Here is a 21,012-nt window from a genome sequence, read left to right as displayed (position 1 = left end):
TGTAATGTTTCAGGTTGGGCTTGTGGTATTTTCTTTAGGGAAAATTTTTGTTTTAATATATGCAGAATATATGATGATAGGAAAAAATATTGAGGCAAAAACCACAAGCCTTCTCCATGGTTTGAAGAAAGCGAAGGACGAAGGATTGGATGTGATTGAAATCTGGCGCGATTCAAGTTTTTTGCATAACCTGGTTGTGAACACTAGCACTAGTTTGTGGCCTTAGAGCTCAATCACTTTATTTTTTTTTAGGGAGAGGGATAGGTATGCCGCCAACATATGGTAAGCTAGTGGATGATATTACTGGGGCACCGAATGATATCATAAGGAAGGGTAGAGAGTCATTAGAAAGGGGGGAAGAGAGATATTGGCACGGTGGGTACTAGCTTATGGTAAATCGACAGCATAACCTTTTTCCATTTTTTCATTTATGGCTCCGACCCTCTAACAAAGTTGTGCTTTTGTTTAAGTACTTAGCTTACCTTGTTATATAAAAAAACTAAAATCTATGATACAAGAAGCTCAGTGGATGTTTTAAAATATTTTAAACTCTCTTTGGTATCATTTTTCTTTTTGATTTTTACTTATTTAACAAAAATCATTAATAAAAATTATTTTTTATTAAAACATAAAAGTGGTTTGGTAACTATTTGACAAAAATAGTTTTTTTTTTTGTGTGAAATAATTTGGTATCTCTATGTGCAAAATGATTTTTTGAAGAAATGGATAAAGAGATTTCCTTCACCCATCTTCTTTATATTCTTTTTCCACTTTGGATCGAAAAAGAGGGGATAAGGGGTTTGGATTTCTAATTACTAAGCAAATGATTACTTGACCCCTCCATATTTGGACTTTAAGCACGTGCTCATTAAAGTTCAGCGCAAAAATAATTAAAAATCAATTTTGGCCAAAACACATAAATATCTCTTGATCTCTTTTTTATTTCTATGTTTTATCAATTTTTTTTTTAAATAGATATAAACTCCATAAATAATACCAAATGCATTTAAAACTACTTTTGTAAACAAAAATAAAAAAGAAAAATGATATCAAAAACGCCTTAGTTAATGTATTTTTTTTCTTTTTTTTTATTAATTAAAAAAAAATAACAAACTATTGTCCGGGCATCGACAGGGGGTTGAAATCGTCTGCAATTCTGATCTCGTACAATTCCGTGCAATACCACCTTCAGGTGGTGACACGTGTATTGATACCAATACAATGGTCCAGATCTGATACAACTAATAAAACATTAAATCAATGAAGAGACATTTAAATCAGATCTGGACCATTGCATTGGTATCAATACACGTGTCACCCCCTGAAGGTGGTATTTCACAGAATTGTACGAGATCGGAATTGCAGGAGATTTTTTTCCATGGAGAGGAGGCGTGAAGCGGTCATTTCGCCCCCTTTGTCTCGGCGCAGCGGAACACGACCGGGCAGCGTTCTTTAATTCAGATGATTAAGACGAAAACAAAACCCCTTCCCCTACGCCCATGACCCCTTCTTCCTCTACCCAAGCATCGTTGGTCGTAACCAGAAGTCTCAATCTCGATCTGCCGGCAACCCCATTCCTCTTCTCCGTCTCCGAGCCATTGCAACGACCCAGAGTCTACGCAAGTACCCTCTGACTGTAGCGGCCCCAGAAACTCCACAAGTACCCTGTGATTGTAGTGGCCTCTTCCCCTTCTCCGTCTACGACAGACTTTCAGCGGCCCCAGTGATTCTTCACTTATTTGGGTGTTCGGTTGTAATTAGTGGCGATCCTGCGCAGAGACATGATTCCACAATTTGTACTAAAGGGTGAGTCATTTATGAGTTAAGCAATATAGGTCAATTCAAGATTGAACCTAGCGATTCTACCCCCCATTCCATTCAGAATCCAAACTATCGGGCCTAAGTTGAAAGTCACGAAAAGGGCTAGCGACTCCATCGTCTCAAGCTGCACGAAGCAGACAACCATCGTCCCTTTTGCTGCTCAAACCTGCAGGTATGCTCTCTCTCTCTCTCTCTCTCTCTCTCTCTCTTTCTCTCTCGCACGCTCGTTTTCTCTGTTTTTACTGGGGCTAACGTGAGCCTTGGTAAATTTTAAAACTTAGGCTATTCTAGGGTTTCATATGGTTCTGAGGTTTGTTGGCAATGAGACTTGGTAAATATGGTTCTGAGAACAGATATATGACGATGAATGTGCCTGGGGTTTCTGAATGCTTTTCACTTCCCTTTCTTTTTCCATTTTAAATTTTATTCCTTTTTTTTTTTTTTCCTGGTGGTTGATTTTTCTGCAATTGGTCGATGGCATTAGGTTGGCTTTTTCACTTGACAAGGCTTGATGGGCCTTTTTTCGTTGATTTGCAAACAGAAATTTCGTTCTCCCTTGGTGAACTGTGGATTACTGAGCTTTGTTTAATATTGAGGGGAAATTAGCTCATTGGATAACACTTCATCTTATTCTCCTTGTTTAAGAAATAATTAGAACAATGTAGCTGAAATAATTTGAGCTCTCGTGTAGTATGTCTGCTTAACAAGAACGATCTTTGTCCCCAAAATGATCCCCAAACTCAATTGGAATAAGAAACTCCACTGATTTGAATTCTAATAATGTGACAAATACCTAATTGTTTTTGATTTCTAAACCACCAGTTGAAGTGAGATCTCAACTCAACTGCTTCATGATGTTTTTAATATTCCCTTTCTCTTCATTGTTCCCCTCACCTTATTTGTGAATTTGTTGGGGAAAACAAAGAAATTATTTATGTAAGTGTAATGGAACAGAGTACTGATTTTAGAAAGATGTATGTCCTACCTGCTTGTGTCTGAAATCTGAATACTACCCATCCAATTGGACTTGTGATTTTTGACTGTTTTAGGATGATGTTTTTGATGGCCTGGTTCTTGATCTTAGGGATGAAAAGATTTGTTCCCAGATACTTTGCATGGATATCCAAATCATTCACTACCGAAAATTCTGCTGACTTTTTTGATGAGATGGATGGGGGTCCTTTTGCTAAAATGGATTCTAAATTTAGAGAGATTGATTTGTTGGCTAGATAAATATCCAAACAAATGAGATAATTGATTTAATGGTAGACACTTCATCCTTTGATGATCTGGTCACTTTAATTCCTTAAATTGATAGGTTGATGAAAATATAAGGCTTTAATGGATATCCTTCCCTAATTCATTTGGAAGGATTTTTGGATTTGAAGGCTTTTAGTTTGATTGTCAAGAAATAAATAGAAAAGAAAAGAAAAAAAAAATTGTATTTGAGGATTGAGATGAATCCAATCGACAGACTCAGGGCAACCAAACAGTTTTCCAAGCCAAATCTAGATGAATCCAATAGACAGACGCAGGGTAACCAAACAGTTTTTCAGACAGATTGTAGATGAATCCAACTGACAGACTCAGGGTAACCAAACAGTTAATCCTTCAGAATTACGATTCCACAGAAGTTCATTTGATGGAATTATGTCCAAAATCAATACATGCACCAACATATTTATGCAACCAAATGCTACGTTACGTTGTCAGTCTTGGTGTTCCGTGATTTCAGCTGGGTTTATTGATTTCATGATATTTATTGTCATATTTTGAATAATCTCAGCAGAAATACAAAATCTTATTAGTCTAAATGAAAGATTATAATTTGATCCACATATAATCTTCTTATGTCCAGTTCTGTCACTTGAGAAAAATTATGGATACTGGTCCTCCTGTGTCGCACCCCCATTTGCACCTTGAAAACTGAAATGAACTGTTCTTTTGGAGAAAACTAACTTTAAATAAATGTTACCTTGGTCTTGGAGACTTGTGACCATAACCTTCTGACCTGGTTAGAAATCCAGATCCAATGGGTTGCCTTCTTTTAGAGAAGAACATGAAAAAATCCAATGGGTTGGCTTCTCTTATAAAAGTTTGCATGCCAACGCAGTAGGCAAACAATGTTTGGTATTCAGTGGTTGCTATAAATTTTACAGTAGGGGTACTTCTATTTTATTAAATCTTGTTAATGTCTCATTATGGAAAGTTTCCTTGTCTAAATGCTTGTGATGGAGATGAAGAAAATCAGTTCCCATGGTTCCTTGAAAATGCCATCGTTTTGTTCCTTCGTTTATGTTTGTAGAAGGACTAGGAGCTGGTCTACTTATGTTTGGGATGATGATGGCTTATATTTAAACCCAAGCCTAGCCCGGCCAGTTAATTCTTGGCAAGCACAAAATGGTGTATTTATGTTTCAGTTTCACATAAAGCAAGTGAAAATATCATGGCTGATTAAGTATTCAGCTATTATATTGTGTTTATTTCAATTGTGAGGCTTCCTTTTGATAAAATTGTTGTCTACATGCTATTATTCTGTTTATTAGGTGATGTATATGCTTGTTGCACTGTGAATATATGCTTGTATTTTTACTCTTGGATTTTCACAAGGGAGCTGTCTTAAATCCGTAACATATTATTTCTGTACGCGCTTTTTTGCGCCGAGTTTTTTATAATTATTATTTCCGTCTAGTCTGTTTAAGACTTGTGCGTACTGTATCCTTTTTTTTTCCCATATTCGAACTTACTAACTATGGACATGACTTATGGTTATACAGAAAAAATTAGAGTATAAAGGGATGCCTTCAGGTTCGACTATTTAGTGGTTTAAACCGTTAAACCCCCTTATCCCACTACAAACTATCAGGCTATCACTAGTGATTTTCCCGTTCTTGCTCGTTATTGCTTCACAGGATTGGGCGAAACTGTCTATGAGACTACAACTCAATAACATATGCTTCAAAGCATGCTCTTTTTAGAGTTCAAGAGTTCAGAGTGATTGATGTGGACGATGTGCTTGTAAGAAATTTTAATGAAGTTCAATACTGATCTCAGCCAACAAGCCTATGATTGTTGAACAATTCAAGAGAAACCCCTAACAGTGATTGATTAATAATCATCTCTGATGTAGTCCTTTAATTGAGTTTCTGTTGGTCAATGTAACAGTCCCTTCTTGTCCGACTTTCCGGGATGAGCGGGATCAGAGGTATGCTATTCAAACCCTGGAGACCTGTTCCCATGCGGTCTATGAACAGCCCTAGTGAAACCCTGAAGAGAACAGTAGCTGAAAAGGAGAAGTTGAGGAGGAAGAAAAGGGACCCTAAGAAGGATGAAATTTTTGTTGAAACTCCGGAATCAAAGGCTTTTCTTGACACGATGACCATGCCGATGGTTCTCACTGCTGTGGCTTGTGCGTTGTTCGCCAAAGTTCTCATGATGGTAGTCAAATTGTCCCCTTAAAGTTTTAAACCCTAATTCTTGATATTACATTTGAATAGCATTTTGTTTTGTGTTTCTCATTTCTATTTTTGTTTCTATTACCAAGATTTTTTTTTCTAATACAAATATAGTACTTGTTTATTTTTCATAATATAATGTTGTCATTTGACGTATGAATTTCTCATTTCAGCATTGGCCTTGATATCATTTTCCATATTGGATAAATGCAAAAGTTATAGTGAAATAAGATTGACGGTATGCGGGTTTTCAAGTGACCCTGTTACTTCCATCTTCTTCCGCCCCCCTCCCTCTTCATGTGAGGAGTGTGGTGGGAATACATGTAAAAGTTCTAGTGGAAATAAGAATGTTGATAGGAGGGTGTCTAAGTTCACCCTCTTACTCCCTTCTTCTCCCCCTTCTTTTCTTTTTGTGGGAGGAGTGTGGTGGGCAAGTGCTGGTTTGTTGGTTGGCATAAATTCAACAATGCAACTATGCAAGAAACAATTTTAGCTGAGGTTTTAGGGAGTGATAAGTATCCTCTGTTCCTGGTAGGTGCTTCTCTTCTCTAGTAGGATTTGTGTTATTGAACTGAAGAAAAGATGTCCATGCCACCAAACAACATGAGATTCATTACCAGATTATAACGGTGGATTTAAGTTCTGTTTTGTTTATTGATTTGTTTCTGGAATAGCCTAGTTCTTGGTCTTGTTTACTAGTTCAAGTCAAGTCCTTGTTTTTCCTACCCTAGCAGCCCTACCATTGTTGGCTACCTCTCTCCTCTGTCCAGCATACTATACCTATAATGTAGCATGTGAAGATCCAGTTTGCTCTAGATTAATCTGTTCAACATAGGAGGTTTCTTATCTAAAACCAGTGTTATATGTATTTCAGCAGACAGAAGTGGAATTTTTCTGCAATAGTTTTTTCTCAGTGGAATTATGTGTAAGAAGCTTTTGTGAAGGGCCATCACTCTTATATCTTTTCTGGATCTGATATTTACTGGGACCTTAGGAATAAATCTAATGCAATTAGGGGTTTGGAAACCCTGGTTTGGATCGCTTATGGGCCCACCCGAGGGAATAATAGCAAAAGATGTAAGACAATGAAATTTCTGTAATTATTTAAAAGTTTACAAAGCGAGTGACAGAACTGTAAATAACAGAATCTTAAAGAGGTTTTGTTTGGCAGATAAATATGGACAGGGATATAGAAGGAATTACTAATTAATGACCATGGGTAGACTAGGAATTAAGAGCAGTAAAGGATAAGGACAAAATTTAAGACGAGAGGAAGGGTATTTTCGGAAAAGAGATAAGATGATGCTTATAAGATAAACTATACAAGAGTTGTCTTCTACCTCTGAACCAACGGCCAGCGGTAATGGTAGTTTGATTCAAGTGAGAGAACTCATCAATGAGAGTGCTGATCAGGCTGAAACTATAGGGGGAGGTCGAAATCTTGTAGACCTCTTGATTCCACATGATTAATTGATACCAGGGAAGAACAAATAAGAGTGTCAGATCAAATCAAAAGTAATCCAATCCTAGGTGGATCTTTTGTACATTCAATAAGTTTCAGATTCAAGAACAAATCAGAAGAATAAAACAAAAAAATAAAAGAAAGAAAGGAAGAACGGAGAAGAAGGGGGCTAGGGGAATGGTATTTGTAGAAACGCAACCTTAGAACGATGCAGAAGATAATGGAAAAACAAGAACAAGCAATGCACACAGATTTACGAGGTTCGACAAGATTGCCTACGTCCTCGGTGAGATGAGATGCTGCTTCACTATCAATGGAGAGTAGGGTTACAACTCTCGTCCCTCACACCTCTCAGTATTGCTTTCATTATAGAGAAAGAAACCCTTGCTACAAATATATAGCGAAAAAAACCCTAATCCGGAAAGTACACAATTGCCCTCAAATAAAAAATTCGAGCGGGACTGCCGTCCTACCTGTCGAGGCGCTGCACTAGTACTCCATGAATTAAACTGTGACGGAATACAAGACATCGTACACCAACAGTTATCTCAGCTTGGGACTTTCACCCTCTATATCTCAGCCTGAGGCTCTCACCCTCAACTATCCTAGTTGATGAACACAACAACCTATCGCAGGCAATCCTTGCAAACAGCATGAGCAAGATTCATTCAAATTCGTGTACAATGTTGTAGCCCCTTACAAATTTGTATAAAAGACTCAAAATTGTAGCCCCTTACAAATTTGTATAAAAGACTCAAAACAGACTTGAACATTAAAAAAGAAAGGTGGTGCCTAATTCTTAACTAATCGGAAAACCTAAACTGACTAGGAAACTGAAATAACAAAGAAAGTAGTTTCAAAACATAATAGGACTCTTATTAGGATTCCTAAAAGACAATTTAAGAATCCAACATGGAGTTAAACTCAAACAAGACAAACAAATCATATCAAGACTAGGTCTTTAACTAAATTAATGAAGCAAATCTCGTTTTCGTACTTTCTATCCATATTTTTTAGGCACATTAAAGTGGTCCATTATGAATAAAACCCATGGGAACCAAGGCCCAACACCTACATAACCCGATCCAAGGCATATTTCCAATAAAATAAACCCTTTAAGTGACTTATCTGCATCAATTCTCCTCCACTTAAAAAAACTTGACCTTGATTTTGAAGATTAGAACGACCACCTTGATATGATGAAGGTTAAGCTACAGTCCATATTAAAACTTAGGCAATTCTTTGAAGACATGAATGTAGTCTAGAGGATGGGGCACTCGTTCTTCAATGTACTTTGAAGGAATAAGAAATTCCTCATGCTCAATCGCAACATCTTCAGACGTGTCCATAGGGGTTTCCACAAATGTACCTTCGACTTCTTCAAAATCTGGTGCCATGCTGAACTCTTCTGATTCATCTACCCGGTGGTTTTTGATTGGTTCCGTTGTTGGTTCAGCCACATCTTCAATCTTGAACCCCTAAGGATCTTCCTCTTGGATGTTCACAGTCATCACAGTTGTTGTAGTGTGAAATTCCTCAGTCTTGACCTCATTGTCCATCTCGACATCCTTGTTGCTTTCGAATACTTTGATATGAGTCTTGGTGATGGTAACATAAAAAACTATCTCTTTCTCGCTGACAGGAATTGCTAGAACTTCTTCACCATTAACCTCAATTCTAGGTTCTGGTTCGTTGATTGGAGTTGCTTTCTCTTGTTGCTCTGCATATTGTTGCACAAGAGTAGCCAAGTGGTCTACTAATTGTTTCAGACTATTGTCACCCATGGGTGTCTTTTGGAGACTTGTAGATGTCTTCTGGTGCGAATCTTGTAGAGGGAAGAACCTTCTTTGGATATGTGCAGGGAGATATTAGGTCACTAACTTGTGCTTCATCTCTTTCCAATTCTTTGGCTGACGTCCTTGAACTTGGAGTTGCTTTACATGGACTTTCCACCATTCTCTAGCACAACCAATCAACCGGAAGCAAGAAAATCGAAGCTTTTATGTGTCTATCAAGTTGTAGTCAAAATATTCTTCAAGAGAATTTAGCCAATCAAGGACTTTGCATAGATCCCTCCTGTGAGCAAAATAGTGAAATTTCGGCTCCATATTAGGTAAGCTTTGATACCAATTGATTTAGGATCGAATCACAAGTGGTCCAATCCCAGGTAGGATCTTTTGTACATTAAATAAATTCCAATTCAAGAACAAATCAGAAGAATAAAGCAGAAAAATAAAAGAACGAAAGGAGAATGAAGAAGGGATGGTAAGGGAATGGATTTCTCAGCTTGGGTCTCTCACCCTCAACTATCCTAGTTGATGAACACAACCTTTGTCAGGAAAATCTTTGCAAACATTAAGGGAAAATTTCATTCAAACTCGTGTACAATGTTGTAGCCCCTTACAAACTTATATAGAAGACTCAAAATAGACTCAAACACTAAAAATGAAAGGCCTAACCCAATCCTTAAGTAAATGGGAAAACTAAACTGGCTAGGAAACTGAAATAACAAAGAAAAGACAAAACATAATAGGACTCTTATTAGGATTCCTAAAAGGCAATTTAAGAATCCAACATGGAGTTAAACTCAAACAAAACAAACATATCATATCAAAAGTAGGTATTTAACTAAACTAATGAACCAAATCTTGTTTTCGTACTTTCTACCCATATTTTTTAGGCACATTAAAGTGGTCTATTATGAATAAAACCCATGGGAACCAAGGCCCAACACCTACATAACCCGATCCAAGGCATATTTCCAATAAAATAAACCCTTTAAGTGACTTACCTGCATCAAAGAGTGAACAATTATGATTAGAATACTGGCACACATGCATGGGCATATACATGGGGTATTTGATTGAATTAGAATCTGAAATTTGACACAGGGCTAATCTAGACCATGTTCTCTCTATCCAACTGTTGGAACAGACACATCATCTGTCCATGTGACAATGGAAATTAAAGAACCCTTGTGACTAATATTTTGCCTCAAATTTTCAATTTAGAATCCTATGTGGTCAAATATAGGGTTGATGGCTATTCCTCCTTACCCCTATAAATACATCATCAATTTTTTTATTTCCCATTCATTTAAATTTTTTGAGTTTTGTGTTTATTATTCTTTATGTTTTTTAGTTTACCATTATTATTTCTTTTGTGATTTAAAGTCTTTGCATCAAATTTAGGGTTACCCTATGGTTTTCCTGAACTAGCATGCTGACATCTATGGCATGTGGAGGGGTTGTCGCATGGTGCTATTACTGCTATGTGAAGATACAGGTTTGAGTCTAAAGGCAGCTATTTTTCCCAAAGAAAAGAAAAGAAAAAAAATAAATAAAGAAAAAATGTTGGAAGGTTAGAAAAAGACACACCCACCCCTCTCAGACCTTGTGAAAGTAGGTTTTGTATAGGGTTACAGTCCTTTAAGCGTATGGCATGTAGAATCAGTGTGTAGTGTGGACATGATGACTCATGGGAAATATTCAAAATATTGTGGCGTTCTTGTTTGGGCATACTAAGTTCCGTGACCTGATTATGTTGGCAGTATGATGAATCAAAATCCCAAGAAAGGATTGAGCGAAAAATACAGAAGGCTCCGCCTGGTCAAGGGACAGTTAGGATGCTAAGTCGTGAAGAATGGGAGGAAATCCAAGAAGTGAGGCCAAGGACTCCTTTTGAATCCAAGCTTGCTCGCCCAAATGCACGCATTAGAACTGATGAGCGATTGCATATGGTGAGGCATACAATTCCTTGTTGCTATTACTTTTGCTATCTATTTCTGCCCACGTTAGAATAAATTTGCTGTTCTTTTTTTTCGGCAACTTCTAGATTTGGTAAGAGGGTGACACATCAAATGAATAATGAGCATTCTATCAGAGTGGTGCCACTGTTATGCTATGGCAGGATGCTTTGCTTTGTGTCGAGACTTTTAGCCCTTTAGGATCCATTGTGTTGGTCATCAGCAGATCCACTGATGATGACCCCGTATAGGTGGAACTGTCACTGGGTAATGGTAATTTTTGTGGTACTTGTTATGCGCATATTCTCGACACACTTAAAACTGCCCTAATGAAGGATGACATCTATAAGCGATCTTTTAGTACAACTTACTTGATGGAATGATGTCATGCCTTGGTCAGCTGTATTGTGTTGCCTATTGACAGTTGACAATTGAGATGGCAAACCATCAATGGCTTGTAAAAATTTTTCATTATTGCTTTGTGTTTGAATGTGTTTTGGAGTGTTTCTATTATTTGCTTACTAAGTGAGGTATCTGTTAAAATAATGGCAAGATGGAAATGATCAAGACCCTTCAAAATTTTGGATGCTTTATATGTATGTGGAGAGTATGGAATTCTTGATTTTGGCTCTAAAGAGTATAATGACATATGGGAATTAGTGTCATGCTGACAAGAATACCTCCACTTCCTCTCGTATAATGAGAAAGAACGCTTATTTATGGATAGATTTTATCTTCATAACTTTGTACCACGTATTTGCAGAGCAATCATACTGTACTGTAGTGATAATTGAAGGTCTACAATTGGAAGCGTCAGCATCCACTATCTTAGAAATAGACTTCATAAACTTTGAAGATATGAAGTTTCCCGTTCTCTATAACCGTTAAAGTTAGGGGTATTTCTGGTATTCCTTCCTTTTCTATTAGTGTCGGTTCCTTGTGTAGTTGTGTGAGTCTATTATCTGCTGACATATACTAGGGTATTATTATAAATCATCTTTATAATTGATATTATAAATAAAACTGCCTGCGAACTGCGATTAGGTGAGTATTGAAGCCTGGTTGGCTGGTCCTTTTCTTCCATCTCCTCTCTTATCTTCTCTTCCTCCTTTCTCCTTTTTCTTTTACTGCGCTAATGCGCTTCAACCCTAAACAGGCAACGGCTTTTCTCTACTATTTACTCTAAAGAAAGAGGGGGGAGGGGGGCTGCACGCCAGAACAAGGCGATCCAAAGGCTCGCTTTCGCCCCTATTTGAGTAAGCTGATTGTAGAGCACCGTTGCGCTAATGTGCAGGTTAGCGCGGCAATCAAACTACTGCTGGAAGACTTTGCAGATTAATGCCTCAGTCCATTCCAAAGATGCTTCCGCCTTGAAGAGATATTGACCACAAAATGGAGTTGGAACCAGGCACGAAGCCTCCAGCGCAAACACCATATCACATGGCCCCTCCAGAGTTGGCAGAACGGAGAAAGTATATAGATGAACTTCTTGAAGCAGGGTTTATCAGTTCTCCATTCTTCACCAGGTACTGATCAGTAGCATGGCATCGGAGCATAACTGATCAGTGACATGGTCCTTTCCTTGTGTTGATTTGAGAGTCCCTCAAGAAGGTTGTCATTGGGTACAGCAACCTGCTGCTTGCGGTTCTGTAATGGAAGAAATCTCTGAGACCTGATTGCTACATGAATGAAGACTGAAGATTAATTTTCTCTAAGATCATCAGATCTCTGTTCCTGCAAGAATTCTACTTACTATTTTTGTGATCCCCTCTTATTTGGAGATCTGTTCATTAGATAGTTTTCTTATTTTGCGGAGTAGTTATGCTGGCCTACTCTTACCTTCAACCAGAAAATCAGGAAAATCAGATGCTGGTTGAATCTGATCTTGGATTTCTCTTGAATTAGGGTGATCTGTTCACCTGATAATGTTCTAATTTTACAGAAGAGTTATGCTGGCCAACTCTTACTTTTTGACCAGAATATCAGGAAAATTAGATTCTGGTTGAATCTGATATTGGATTTCTCTCGAATCTCTCCCCAGTAGCTGGACTTTCTGCTGCCCTCTCTTTGTGACGTGATATGGACCAGGTACTGGTTGGTATTTGCCTTCATTATGTGCTGGTGTTGAGTGGGAACCTAGTTCCTTTGTATTCTTCTATTTGATCTGCTATTTATTACAAGGAGGTCATTGAAGTTGTTTGTACTATATTTTTCCACCGTTAGTGGAGCTTCTCACGTGACCTAGTGTTGGTCTCATTGGCATGTTACCAATTTTTATTTCTTGATACAATGGCTGAATAAAAGCCTCACGTAGTCACATATTAATGTCCAAATTACTTCCATTAAGTTCAGTGGTGAGCTTCTAATTATTTTTTGTGAGCACAGGCTTGCGCTACATTAATGCTGAAGGCAAGCTTAAGTGTCTTATTTCGGCACCTCTGCCTTCTGACTCAAAAGAGTGATGAATGGATGTGTGAAAACGACAACCTTTTAGTATGGGTGTGGAATAGTATGGAGTCTTGCGTTGCGGTGAATGCCATGTTCCGCACCACTTCTAAGGATGTTTGGATGGTTAAAAGGAGAGTTTTTCTCAATACAAGAATGTGTCTCGGAGGTATGATTTCTATGAAAAGATTTTTAATTTTAAGCAGGGAGACAAATTTTTTGGGTGAGTATTGTAGTGCCCTTAGTGTGATGTGGGAGGAACTTAATGCTATCAACCTCTCAAGTCTCACCATTAACCTAGAGTTGTTGAAGACAGAGGGATGAGTTTCAAGTTGCTAAATTCTTGTTTGGGTTGAGTTCTGATATGTAACCAGTTAAAAATCAGTTACATGCTGAGGAGAATGCTGAGGAGAAAGTGCCTTCTATGAATTATGGATTTTGTCGTATGCAACTTCTTGTCTCATCTTCTCATACGTTCATACTAGAGTTGATTCTTCTTCCTCTTCTAAGGGAAGCTCTGCATTTGTTGTTGGTAGTGGTAGTTGTGGTCGTGGTGGCTTTTCTAGGAGAGGCCATGGTTTAGTGGAGGACATGGACGTGGTGGACAGCGAACTTTGAACAGTACAAAGTGTACGACAGTGTACACATTGTGGCAAGTATAATCATACAGTCGACACTTGTTGGGAAAAACAGGGTAAGTGTGAGTGGGCCTAGCGGTTGGTTTATAAGATAGTGTTTGATGGTATGATCGGAGTACTAACTTGGTGTCATCTGGCGACACTAATCTAGCTACTTCATGTAGAGCTACTTCTTCAGAATCCTTGTCTTGAGTCATCTGCATCCACATATATTCTTACATTGGCCCATATAGGTACAACTGCTCTTCTTACCACCGCATCTCCAATATCTTTTTTATTGATTTTGGTGCTTCTAACCATGACTGGTAAGTCAAATTTGTTCTCTTCGTTTTAGAAATCTGACAACCCTTGCCAATGGGTCTTTTACCCAAGTGACTAGGCCTAGACTCACGTCTTTCATGTCTTTTATCCTCTATTCTTCATGTACCCCCTGTTACCTTTAAATATTTTGTCCGTAAGTCAGCTCACTAAATCACTAACTGTTATGCTTCATTTTATTCCTTCTATTATGTCTTCCAAGATCTTCTGGCAAAGAATAAGATTGGTGGATGGTGTGAGAAGGATGGATTGCACTATCTTGATGGTGGTGATGCATCTTCTATGGCGGTTGCTACTACTTCTGCTGGTGTTTCTCTTCTTAATGGCATTCTCAATTTTGTCATTTATCATTGTCCAAGTATTTAACAAATGATCCCTGGTTGCTAGTCTATGTCTCGTCCTGAGTGTGATGTTGTGAGCTTGGGAAGCATCATTGATCTTCCTTTCCTCCTCGTAGTGAGTCTACAAGTCCTTCATTATTTCTTTGGTGCATTCCAATATATGGGGTCCTTATCTTGTTCAAAGTCGGTTTGGTTTTAGGTATTTTTGTTATTTTTGTGGACGATCATTACCACTTGACTTGGTTGTATTTACTGAAAGCTTGTTTATAATTTTTAGGTCTTTAATTATTTTTAAGGTAGTTATCCAAGTAATGGTGGAAGCTGATTTTTTAAAAAATAACAAGATAAACCTGAGCCATCCATTTTTTAGGGTTTTTTTTTTCCTAATCTAAACCATCTATTCCTATTCAGAGTTGGGAGAGTGCACTGTAAGGTCTAGAGTATTGGTACACTTGTATGGACATCCGCTGGATATGTGCCAATACAAAAGGAGTATATTTAATTGAATAAGATTCTGAAATTTGACTTGTGTCTAATCTAGACCATGTCCTCTCTATACAACGGTCTGAATAAATATCTTGTGCATTTGAAAAAAATGACAGACCATTGTGACAACAATTCTTCACCTTCTTTTTATAATGAAATAAAACATAGTTTGATGAACCTCTGAAAAATTTTCGCTCGGATAATGTCTTGAATTTACTCAAAATCCTATTTCCTTTTTTTTTTGTTCTGAGAATGGTATTTTATGTCAAATTAGATGGCTCATATACCTGATGCAGGCCCGAAAAACATTATGAAGAAGTCCAGGCCAAGGCCTAGCACTTAGGCTTGATCCATAATGCAAAGAAGGCCCATGATTGTCATTTTTTAGATTTTATTATGCAATGTAAACGTTTAATCTCATCCATAGGAATTCAATTGGAATCGACGGTTGAGATATTAGAGGAGCTTCTAGGGTTTGAACTTTTGACATCCTTAGTGAATTTTCGCCTCTAACTATTTTGACTCCTCAACTTGTGAGCTCAACTTTGGCATTTGAGCTAGATTTGGAAAGTGCAAAAATCTCACATACGCCAAGATTCAACCATGAAGTTTGCATCAAGGCTTGGGAGACTTCAACAACTCATGTAAGAGCTCAACTAGTTTTCTGTTAAGTTTTATTTTCCTATGTATTTTGTGATTGATCCATATTACAACTTGGAAGTCTAAGAGATATTTGTAGTCTCCTAGGTTAAAAGTTGTAGTCCTATATATAGAGGACAAATTTTGAGTTGCAAAGGAAGATAATTTTCAATCAAAGAAATCTTAAAGTTGCTCCAAGCTTCTTATTGTGAACCTTGAAGAGTTCCTCATTTGAAACTAAGTTGAGTTTCTTCCATCGTTAGGGAGATTGGGTTTTCAATCAGCCTAGAGTTGCACCTTCAACCTTGAAGAGTTGAAGTCACCCCCAAAGATCTAACCTAGAAAAGTTGAATATTTTTTCATGGGACCAATCAAATGATGCAATCTCTCTTATGGGATTACTCAAACTCAAAGATTGGGAGAGTACTTGCTTTTGTAGGCAAAATCAATCTTGGACAGAATGACCTACGACCAGTTACTTGGGGATAACTCTCTGCTCCGATATCAGTTTTGGATGATTCAAATTGGATCTTGAAGACAAGAGGCGGGGCTATAACTTTGTGAAATAAGATTTTTGAGATTCTGTGTGAAAAAGGTTTAAAATGATCGTCAAGGTACTAGACTTACACAGTCCGAATCTGAAAATGCCAATAACTTCAAAGATTCGACTCTTTATGTTTAGATCTTTAAGGGTGTGACTTCAACTCTTCAAGGTTGAAGGTGCAACTCTTCTGGTCTGATTGAAAGCCCAATCTCTTTAAGGATGGGTGAAAATCAACTTGGTTTGAAAGGAGAAACTCTTTAAGGTTCATAATAAGAAGCTTTGGAGCAACTTTGAGAATTCTTTTATTGAAAATTATCTATCTTTGCAACTCAAAATTGTTTTCTATATATAGAACTACAATCTTTAATCTAGAAGACTACAAATAACTCTCAGACTTCCAAGTTGTGACATGGACCACATAAGAAAATAAAACTTAATATAAAATCTAGAAATAGAAAACTAGTTGAGGTATTCTATGAGTAGTTGAAGTCTCCCATGCCTTGATGCAAGCTTCAAGGTTGAATCTTGGCATATGTAAGATTTTTGCACTTTCCAAGTCTAGCTCAAATGCAAAAGTTGAGCTCACAAATTGAGGAGTCAAAAGAGTTGAGGTGGAAATTCACTAAGGATGTGAACAGTTCAAATCCTAAAAGCTCCTACGATATCTCAACCATCGATTCCAATTGAGTTATTATGGATGAGATTAAACCTTTAAATTACATAATAAAAATTAAGAAATGTTAATTATGGGCTTTCTTTGCATTATGGATCAAGCCTAAGTGCTAGGCCTTGTGTTGGACTTCTTCATGACCTGCATCAATACCCTCAGCGAAATTTTGTTGTTGAATGAAAGTATAGTCATTTATTAGAAGTTGCTTTTTCTTTATTGTTTCAATTGAATGTTCCAAAGAGGTGGGAGGGATGCCATTTTAACTGCTTATTATTTGATTAATCACATGCCTTCTCCTGTTTTAAACAATAAATCTCCTATTGATATTATTTTCCCTAATTCACCCTCATTTTCTTTGTCACCCCGTGGTTTTTTCGGTTTGTTATTTTGTTTAAAATGTTTTTTCTTAGCTATTTGTGCGCTTAAGAGAGTAGTTGTTGTTATGATCCTTTTACCTGCCAACAATTTGCGAGTGCGGATGTAACTTTCTTTGAGACCACATCATATTATTCTGCTGGGGGTTAGATTTAGCAACTGACACTTTTCAGTCCTCCCCTTCCTACATTGATTCCTCTTGTTAAAACTCTGATTACTTCTCAACAAGCACCAGCTGCACCACTAAAAGTCTATTAGTGCCGTCTGAAGCCTTCACTGCTTGTTGAACTCCTTCTCTCTAGTACTCCATGCAATCTGATTCTGTGCTTAACGCTCCTACTGACTTACCAGTGGTGCTTCGCAGAGGTACCCATTCCTTGTACTTGGAAGTCCATGGTTGCATATCCTATTGAAAAGTTTGTGTCCGTTTCACACCTACCGTCTACATATTTTTTCCCTGCCCTTGTCTTCTCATACCATTCCTAACACTCATTATGAGGCATTGTCCCATCCTGGATGGAAGTTAGCTATGGATGTGGAGATGAATGCATTGCTTTCTCACTAGACATGGTCCTTTGTGGATTTTGCTCCAGGCAAGGACTTAGTGAAGTGTCATTAGGAATATATCATTAAATATGAGCCTAACAGCTCTGTTGGAACGACTCAAGGCCCGTTCGGTTGCTCCAAGGCAATACTCAAACCTATTTGAGTAGTCATCTCTTTAGCAGTTAATTTGATTGGCCTTTATCTCAGTCAGATATTAAAAATGCGTTTTTGTATGGTGATTTGCATGAGGAGTTGTGTGTGAAGCCACCTCATGGGTATGTTGCTTAGGGGAGAATGCTGGAAAAGTTTGCAAGTTACATAAGGCGATCTATGGTTTGAAATAGTCTCCCAGAGCCTAGTTTGGCTAGTTCAGCTCTATTGTTACCTAATGTGGATTCACACACTGTTATTTTGACCATTGTCGGGAATCCGGGGTGATTTGTGTTGATCGTGTGCGTTAATGAGATTATCATATCTGGTAATGATTCATCTGGTTTTGTAGAAGTGAAATCATATTTGCATTAGCATTTTCAGATGAAAGATTTGGGTTCCCTTAGGTACTTTCTTGGGATTGAAGTGCTTCGGAGTAGGAAGGGTATTAGCCTCTCTCAGAATAAGTATGTGTGTGATCTTCTGTATATTGGTATGCTCGCATCCGATCCAGTTGATGCGCCTACGGACCCAAAGTAGAAGTTTGGGGCAAATGATGGTGAGGAGCTTTCATATAAGCATTAATACAGGAGATTTTCTTGGTAAGCTCATTTATCTTACTGTTACCCTGTTCATACATCTTTTGCTGTTGGCATCATAAGTCAGTGCATATATATGTTTTGCAACGATCAAGCGGCCATCTACATTGCCAGTAATCCAGTGTTTCACGAGAAGACCATACACATTGAAGTTGATTGTCACTTTGTATGGATTCAGGAATGAGGAAACTAATTTCTACTCCATATGTTGCTTCTAAAAATCAATTGGGTGATATATTCGCTAAAGCTTTGTTTCGTCTAGCTTTTCAAGTGGGTTATTCCAAGCTGGGCATGGGTGATGTATACCCTTCAACTTGATGGGGAGTGCTAAATGTGGTATTTCCTCCTTTTCTATCAATGTCGCTTCCTTAGTTGTGTGTGTGTATTAGTTTCTTACGGTATTATTGTATACCATCTTTATAACCGATATTCTATAAACCTGCCTGCTGTGATTAGGTGAGTATTGAACCGTAGTCGACAGGTCCTTTTCTGCTCCCTCCTTCACCAGGTACTATCAGTTTTGTTTTGCTACTTTGTCGCAATACTATGGATGCTCACTGCCTAATTTTGTTTATATCCCTTTAATGATTTGAAAAAACAAAAAGTTGAAGAAAGGCTCAGTACTGGACCCACCCACCAGAACTGAAAATAAAGAGCTAAAAGAAAAGATGGGCCCTGATATTCCCAAGGTCCTTCTATGGCTGGAAGGAGTGTTTGTGGGTTTACTGCATTTGCACCCTTCCTGATCAGTCACATCTAGTAATAGCTATGGTCACATTGTCATTAGAAGCCAAATGTAGCTTTTGATGGCACTACTTGCCTCAGCCAAAGGATTGAAGATTACTAGTTGCACACTTGCCTCCAATTAAAGCACGAATGTAATGATTTTGGATTCAACACCACTGCCTGAATCCGAGCTGTTAATAGAACGGCTGAATTTAAAATTGCCTGGTTTTGGACATTAAAAGTTCACCACGTATTTATATGTAAGCTACTTCTAAGATCTTTAGATTCTGTGACTTCTTTCTCTTCCACACAATTTGTAGTTGTACATTGACTTGGATTTCTTTGTTACATGTTATAAGCTCTTCTTCAGGAACGTTGGAGTTAACCAGGGGAAAAAAAATATGAACACAAAACCCCAGTGATTTATTTGTCCTTGGTCTGGTCCTTGCTCCAACCTCGGTGGTGATTATTTTCTGAAGAAGTTGCACATATATAATAGATCAACAAGACTTGTAGCGGAGATAATGTTCATACTTGGTCATATCCCTCTGTTAGCTTCATCACAAACTAAAACTGTTGACAGTTTACATTATTATCAATTGAATATATAAGAGCCAATCTTGCTGACTTTTTTATGTTATATATTTTTTGGATCAATGTCAAGAATGTCAAACATTGAACTGTATTATAATGTAGTTAAAGTTTTAAGATATCATTTTTCTAGAAATTCAAGGAGTAAAAAGCTATGCATATTATGCCAAGAAGAAGTATTAATGCATGTAGGAACAAAATGCAAACATTCTGCATTAGCTTCAAATTAATCAGTTACAAGTTTCAATTTTCTTTTGATGAGAAAATTCATTTTTATTTTATGCGACAACCTAGTTAGTTCTGAATATTACTTATTTGTGGTCTGCAGGATGATGTCAAGGACTGGACCATCGATGTGTTGACAGATGCACTTACCAGGGTTGAAGAGACTGTGAGGGGTGCAAAGTGAGTTGAGTCGATTGGCTTGCAGGATGGCACTTTCAGATGAATGTTGAAAGCCTCAAATAGTATAAAAGACGTCCCAAGGCATCTGACATTTCAAAAAGTCCACAATCCTTTTGCACTATCTGAAAGATTGTGATTGTGATGTGGGTGTGCCTGACCTGATTGGGTCATTTATTAGATAGGACCTCTTCAACTGAGGTTGGGATGAGCTTCACTTTGAGCTTGTTCTTCGGGAATAAAGTGTATATTTCCATATTCCAGTATCTATTGTCTTTTTTTTCTTTTGGTATGATTCCAGTATCTATTGTCCCTCTGTTATGACTTGTGAGACAATTTTAATGTGAAATTTCTGAAGTTTGTAGATGTAGGTAGCATCAACTTGATGTAAAGAAAGATTAACAAGAGTTATTCTTGGCTGAGTCAGGAATGTTTATCTCAAAAGCCGCTGTGATGGATCTCGACTGGGTTCACCAGATTTTTTTTTTCTTTTTCCTTTTCCCTGTGATGGTATGTAACTCTGCAACTGCTTTTGTATTTGGCTTCCCATATAAAATATGAGCTATGTGATCATTGCCATTCTTACGGTTTGATTATGTGAGGTAAAATTTTTCATCTTTAGTTATCTTCTTCTATGTACTTTCCTGAATTAGCAAAGCAAGGAAAAGTCATGGGAATAATCCATAGATTTGATGCAGTAGGTCATAACAATTTATAAAACAGGGGTGGTACAAGGACAGGGACCATTGATGAGAGAAGGGGAGGAACCCCATTTATTGTGTATCACATGGTTGAGATGGTTCATCAAATTTGAAATGTAACTTACTTGGGATGTTACCCATCTCGGTTGGCTTTCTGTATATTCTGTAAAACTTTTGATTTTTAAGAGAGAGAGAGAGAGCACCACTGTCTATTGTCATTGAGAAATTGTGTACTACTCCTCTACTTACTCCCAAGGCATCAACTGAAGAAAGCATTCTGTTTTTTAAGTCTTGTGAAGTTTTCCTTTCAATCACAGTTGTATTTGTTCATCTTACAATAGGCTAGAAGGCTAGAGAG

At 37.6% G+C, this 21,012-nt stretch overlaps 1 protein-coding gene across 4 annotated transcripts; it reads left to right on the top strand.

Annotated features, from left to right (window-relative positions):
* Positions 1-1,497: 1,497 nt before the first annotated feature.
* On the top strand, positions 1,498-20,538 carry LOC122057748. 4 transcript variants are annotated; one of them, XM_042619983.1, is made up of 6 exons: positions 1,498-1,806; positions 1,883-1,993; positions 4,734-4,839; positions 4,987-5,259; positions 10,289-10,477; positions 19,880-20,538. In XM_042619983.1, exons 4-6 carry the CDS (start codon positions 5,011-5,013, stop codon positions 19,958-19,960), a joined length of 519 nt encoding a protein of 172 aa, XP_042475917.1. In that variant the 5' UTR covers positions 1,498-1,806; positions 1,883-1,993; positions 4,734-4,839; positions 4,987-5,010; the 3' UTR covers positions 19,961-20,538. The 4 variants fall into 4 exon arrangements, with proteins under 4 accessions (XP_042475917.1, XP_042475915.1, XP_042475916.1 ...); XM_042619981.1 differs by having other exon boundaries at positions 1,498-1,993; XM_042619982.1 differs by lacking the exon at positions 4,734-4,839 and having other exon boundaries at positions 1,499-1,806.
* Positions 20,539-21,012: the final 474 nt, after the last annotated feature.

The sequence above is a fragment of the Macadamia integrifolia genome, chromosome 12 (assembly GCF_013358625.1).
Source record: "Macadamia integrifolia cultivar HAES 741 chromosome 12, SCU_Mint_v3, whole genome shotgun sequence".
In the NCBI taxonomy this organism is placed as follows: domain Eukaryota; kingdom Viridiplantae; phylum Streptophyta; class Magnoliopsida; order Proteales; family Proteaceae; genus Macadamia; species Macadamia integrifolia.
The sequence above is the reverse complement of the archived record's forward strand: the minus strand, read 5'-3'. Positions and strand labels throughout refer to the sequence as shown.

Coding starts and splice junctions, on each gene's coding strand:
- LOC122057748 (XM_042619983.1), top strand. CDS start 5,011: ATGAGCGGGATCAGAGGTATGCTATTCAAACCCTGGAGACCTGTTCCC. Junction 5,260..10,288: donor TCGCCAAAGTTCTCATGATG/GTAGTCAAATTG, acceptor TTATGTTGGCAG/TATGATGAATCAAAATCCCA. Junction 10,478..19,879: donor CTGATGAGCGATTGCATATG/GTGAGGCATACA, acceptor TGTGGTCTGCAG/GATGATGTCAAGGACTGGAC.